Source organism: Bos grunniens, chromosome 5 (assembly GCF_055505025.1).
Source record: "Bos grunniens cultivar Pamir isolate PY7600 chromosome 5, Bosgru_T2T1.0, whole genome shotgun sequence".
In the NCBI taxonomy this organism is placed as follows: Eukaryota; Metazoa; Chordata; class Mammalia; order Artiodactyla; family Bovidae; genus Bos; species Bos grunniens.
In genome coordinates this window covers 29,477,485-29,483,484 of record NC_141169.1, presented here as the reverse complement: position 1 = coordinate 29,483,484, position 6,000 = coordinate 29,477,485, and the positions used below count along the sequence as shown (strand labels likewise).

The following is a 6,000-nucleotide window of genomic DNA, read 5'->3' as shown; positions in this document are numbered from 1 at the left end:
TCAGGCTACCAGAAAGATCCCCCTCTCCCAAAACATGCTCAGCATTAAAAATAGATGAACTGAAGTATTAACTCAGAAACGGGCTCTTCTCAAAACCAAAAAGATTCCAGAATTTTGTGATAATCTTACTCTGAAAGTACTAATGTACTTATTGCTTGAAAAAAAGCAATGAAAAATATTAAAAGTAGCTATACTTAAGAGCTCAAAAATTATGCTTAAATTAAAATGTAAAATCATTGATGGAGAAAAGTACGCAGGAAGCCCATTTGCCCACATTAACTTGGACAAACAGCGGAGGTCATGGAGGGAAGACCCTATAAACAGATACAAACCTGAATTTGCACAATACTTCTGGGGCAAAGGCTCGGTGCTTAGTATCATAATGTTTAAAATTGAGAAGGCTATTTTTATCAGCTGCTATAATCTCTGATGCCTCCCTGACTATTGGGTATGCTCTGACTACTTTTTTATTAGGCCATCACACAGTTATATAGCAGCAGCTGTTCAGTAACAGCTATTTAATTGCGTTTTTCTGATATCCTGGATATAGACTATCAGAGTACCCTTTTACAAATTGACTCCATAGTGTTAAACCTCAGAAACCGAGTGAGTATATGAATCTAGGTTAATCTTAAGACTGACTATATTGGGACCTCCCCTTGTGGTCCAGTAGGTAAGACTCTGCACTTCCACTGCAGGGGCGGGGGGGCATGAGTTCAATCCCTGATGGAGAATCCCACATTCCACACAGTGGGGTCAAAAAAGGGGGGAGACTGATTATATTATTTTCTATATAAGCATGTATCATGAAATCCAGACTGTAAATCATAAGGAATGATTAAATATTAACTTAGCAAAAAAGTCTGTCCAAGACTTACTGTTAGACATCAGTCTCCTCCACTGGTTTTAGCATGATTCAGCTTGCTTTATTATAAAGTTTTCTGATTACAGGAGTTGTATGAACTGAGAGGTATACTTATAAATTTTTGCTGTAAACTCTAGTCTGTTCCTAATAAGATACAATTTAAGAATGGAGAAAAGCTACAGAAACCCCTCAAGTACTTAATCTCTATGTAACCAACCACCTTATCTTTTTATGAGTTATAAAACAGGATTCTTCCTGCCTTTTTTTTTTTCTTTTCCCAAACATCCTCTGGTAATCAAACTACTGAGAAATGGAACTGCCCAGGGAGGGAGAAAAAAATTCAACAAACTGATTCATATAGAGTTGCTGTCTCTGTATAAACAAACCAAAACACTGAAACCCATTTTTAAAGTCTCTTTTTCAAATAAAAGCTCATAAATGATGTTAACTGTTTTACTTTTAAGATCAGAAGGTCTCTAACCTGAGTTGCAAGGCTATTGCTCTTATCAGAAGTTTCAAGGGTCACAAATTAGAAATGAGGGAATTTAAAGAATCATCTTAGAAAAAAATCTGTGCCACTTACAGGATCAAATCATTATAAATGACAAATCCGTGCCACTTACAGGATCAAATCATTATAAATGACAAAGGCGATGTCTGGATTTTTTTTAAGTCTTACTGAAATGTGCCAAGTTTTAGAGTAAGGCAGCGAGGTTTATGCTCAAAGAGGAAAATGATGCTCAAACATACAAAGGCTGCAGGGTTTGCAAACTCAAAGCCTTTGGGGCTGGAAGGAAATGAGAAGGCACAGACTGCATTCCATTAAAAATGGATAGCTACCATTCAGTGTAAGTCAAATGCACTATCATGAAGGGGTGTGAGCCTGGTGTTCAAAATGTTCTGACTTTTCAATCAGATCAATATGCAGAAACTTTCTGCAGAAAGTTTTAAGTATTTAATGTTTTATTATAAAAATGTTATGGAAAAAAATTCTGGTTAGGAAGAAGAATCAAAATATCTATAACCCATACGTGGGCAGGCAGTTTATAACATGTGGACCAATCTTCCAAGTCCCAGTGTGGGTCTAATCTCATACTACTTGGTATAAATAAACTTATAATGCTTAGCATTCCCTAGGAGAGTCAGCATTAGAAACATCAGCCACTCCAGGATATAGACTTTGGCCTAGAAATGGTGTCTGGAGTATTAATGGGAAAAGGGGGAAGACAAAGACATGGTGGGACTATACACACATTAGAAAGAAAACTAATGCCTCCATTATCTTCTGTTGGGCTTTGTAAAGTTCAGTGTTAGAATTCTTTTTATACCTAAAACGCTAGAATGGGCTGAGTTCCAATGTAGCATGGAAAACTGATTATTGGTTAAAGTATGATTTCTGGATATTGTTACTAGGTAGTAAGCTCTTTGGAAAATACCATCATATCTCTGAAAAAAAACTCAAGAAAAACAACAACAGAGAAAAATAATAACCACAGAGCACACCGACAACCAGGATGAAACAAGACTGCCAAAGAAAAGAAACGTCTTCTTTTGGAAATGATGTGTTAGTACCAGCAGTTACCAAGGGTTGGTTGATTAAATCCAAGTCAAGTTTAACTGGCCACAGTCAAGTATCACTTTAAAAATCGGTCTATTTGACCAGTTCATTCTGAAAAAGAGCAGTGCTCTTTTTCCTTTGTTACATGTGATTTAGACAAAATAAATATGGTTTATCTGAACAAATTTGTTTAAAAAATACAAAATATCATTTTTATATAAAACTCTACCCAAACCAGTAAGTTCAGGTTTACATAAACATACACACATATATTTAATTCCAGAAGTCCAGGCACAAGCCCATAGGGGTGTGTGGCCACCATAGGCTAATCATTTAACTCTGGCAGCTGTAGGACTGTTGTGAGGTGGTGGGTCTCTGACCTACACTTAACAGCTGTCAGCTTTAACACCCTTCCCATGAGGAAATTTTTAACTTTTGTTCAAAATGTTTGAACAAAACTCACGACTGAACTAACAGAGAAATGTTAACAGGACACTTGGCACAAAAGGACTAAGAGAAAGTGGGTCTTCTATAGTCCCTGAGGCTGTCCGTCATCTAGACACAAGTGAGTCAGCGTCCACGGTGTTCAGAAGGTAGAGTTCAGGTTGAACTGTCAATCCCAGATGGTACTGAGGACAAAAAAGATGGAAAAGAGTTAGACTGATTTATAAGTATTTAAAATTGGCATTCAAGTATCTATAATCAGCATATAAAAGTAGCTCTTATTTCAGTTCTGCTATACTGATTCTCTTTCAGAAAATAAATGGCTTATAAATATATGAATGGTTTACGACATATATAAAATAACTGACAGGAGCTGAAATAGTTAAGGATTTGTTAAATGCCAAATACAAAATTTGCACTTTTAACTATTCTTGTGACATACTCTACTTTGGCATGGGTGTTTCTGATCAGGATATTAAGAGCAAATGTACTGTGAGCTTTTATACCTTAATACTAAGTGTGTTAGAACTCAAATTTCAGGGAGTTCCCTGGCGGTCCAGTGATTAGGACTCTGTGCTTTCCCTGCAGAGGGTTCAGGTTCAATCCCAGGTCAGGGAACTAAGATCCTATTAGCTGCACAGAACGGGCCAAAAAAAAGAAAAGAAATCAAATTTCAAATAGTCTAAATTCTAAGCCCTATTGTCTGGGCCCTAATTATCCTTTGGCACCTGAGCAGAAAAAGCCTTTCATTAAACAAAAGAAAGAAACATAAAACGGCATGTGCTAAGAGAAAAGGCTCCCAGATGTTTATCAGACTTTCTAAGAATGACTTTAGCTGCCTTTAAAACACATTGCCAGGAACTTCCCTGGTGGTCCAGTGGTTAAGAATCCAACTTGCCAGGCAGAAGAAGGTTTGACCCCTGGTCAGGGAACTATGACTGCACATTCCTGGAGGCAACTAAGCAAGCTCTGGCTCTGGAGCCCACAAGCAGAAACTAGAGAGAAGCTTGCACACGGCAATGAAAGATCCTGCGAGAGGCCACCAAGACCCAGTGTGGACAAAAAATAAATATGAAAACAAAGCAAAAAAATATATTGCCAGACTCACTCCAGGAGGCCTAATCCAGATGATGTGTATCAGCATTTGTGAAGTTGTAGCTTACTCTTTTCCTCTCCTTTGCATTCACCCTGGGACAATCACTGAGCCTCCTTTTAGCCCTACTGGTATCACCAGGGGTTTTAGGAACATTGTTGCCCCTTGGTACCAACAGCCTCTTTTGGGCCATTCAATTGTCTCATCTGTATAGAGACTGAACCTTCTGTTGTAAGAATCAAATGAGATCATGTGAGTGCTCAGGATGCACACTATAAATTCACATAAGTATTTCTAGTAGAATAGAGTGCAAAAGGCACTGGGGCTGGGATCAAGCTCCAACTCTGCCATTTCCTATGACCTTGAGCAAATTATGTTTCCTTCTTGAGCCTTATCCTACTCCTTTGTAAAACAGGAATAAATGCTGCACTTTAAAATGCCAAGGACATTAATAAACTATCTCATTTTGTGTGTGTGTGGGTGGGTGTGATGTCGTGTCCGACTCTGTGATCCCATGGACTGTATAGCCCACTAGGCTCTCCTGTCCATGGAATTTTCCAGGCAATAATACTGGAAGGGGTTGCGGTTTCCTAATCCAGGGAATTTTCATGACCCAGGGATCGCACCACGTCTCTTGACTCTCCTGCACTGGCAGACCGATTCTTGACCACTGTGCCACCTGGGAAACCTATCTCATTTTAGTCTTCAGCAATTTTTTTAGACATTAAAAATGCCCATCAGAGGTTTATGATGACTGTGTGACGATGAGACAAAATGGGGCCCATGATAAAACTATTCTCAACTAGAAGGCTAGGAACTACTGAGTCACACTGGCCTTAGGGCAGAAGCACAGCACTTCAGGTTTCAGCCTTTATACTCACTTCAGGGTTTTATGACTCAGGTTTTAGTAACCAAGAGCAATTGTCAGATTCACTGACAATCCACTGCAGCCTTTTCTTAAGTGAACTACGGTGGTGGGGTGGGCATGTAGTAAGCAAGGGCTGCATTTTTAGCCCCAAGACCTCCAGGTTGTATCACTTCATGGCTTAGTAGAGAAAACTCCTTCATTGGAAAAGTTTGTTGTATTGCTCAGGGACACTGAGAAATGGAGCTAAATAGCAGAGGAACTGGCTAAACCTTTCAAGGGAAGAGAGGTACGCAAATGAATAAACTATCGGTTCTTACTTACTGCTGGCCCTGTCCATTTTCCACACCCACCAGAAAAAGTATTCAGGTACTTTTGAAAATTTAGCACAGACCAGGCATGCTGCGATTCATGGGGTCGCAGAGTCGGACAGGACTGAGCGACTGAACTGAACTGAACTGCAACAAAATTAGTCTATGAATTGGCAACTTTTGACCTAAAACATATTCTAGCACTCATCAGAGTATTAAGAGGAGTATCTTTGATATGGTACTGTTTTGGTGCTGCTAAACACCAAAGCTTGGTGTCTAAAGTGTACTATTAAGTGTATACTACGTATTGTATCGGATGATTAGTAAAAATAACATGGGTTCTGGAACTAAGCTAGTCAGGCACAAATGCCAAATGCCTACGATTAGTGATGTGTTATTTTAGTTTCTGGCCCTTCAGTCGCCTTATATATATATATATATCCTTTTGCAGTAAGAATTACATGAGGTCATGTGCGTGCTGAGGGCTTCCCAGGTGGCTCAGAGGTAACGAATCTGCCTGTCGATGCAGGAGGCCCAAGAGATGCAGATCCAATTCCTGGGTTGGGAAGATCTCCTGGAGTAGGAGTACCCACTTGCATATTCTTGCCTGTAAAATCTCATGGACGTAGGAGCCTGGCGGGATACAGTTTATGGGGTTGAAAAGAGTCAGACACAACTAAACCTGCACGCACACACACACACATACACACAGTGTGCTTAGACCCCAACTACCATAATAATGTGTTATTTTTAATGTTCCAAAGCTAAGGTGTCAAAAGGTGACACATCTGGACTCACTGGTCCTGTCCAAGGAAGGAACACAAAGCACTGCAGAGGGCAGAGCTAAAGGAAGTCTCAAACCAG

The 6,000-nt window shown here is 39.5% G+C and overlaps 1 protein-coding gene across 7 annotated transcripts in view; it reads right to left on the bottom strand.

Annotated features, from left to right (window-relative positions):
• Positions 1-2,391: 2,391 nt before the first annotated feature.
• The window catches only part of LOC147371601 (natural resistance-associated macrophage protein 2), a 32,251-nt gene continuing 28,642 nt past the window's right edge, over positions 2,392-6,000 (bottom strand). For all 7 annotated transcript variants that reach the window (XM_086399437.1, XM_086399441.1, XM_086399435.1 and 4 more), the window contains exon 17: positions 2,392-3,052. In XM_086399437.1, coding sequence (XP_086255563.1) covers positions 2,975-3,052 — 78 coding nt within the window. In that variant the 3' untranslated portion in view covers positions 2,392-2,974. The remainder of the gene's footprint in view (positions 3,053-6,000) is intronic.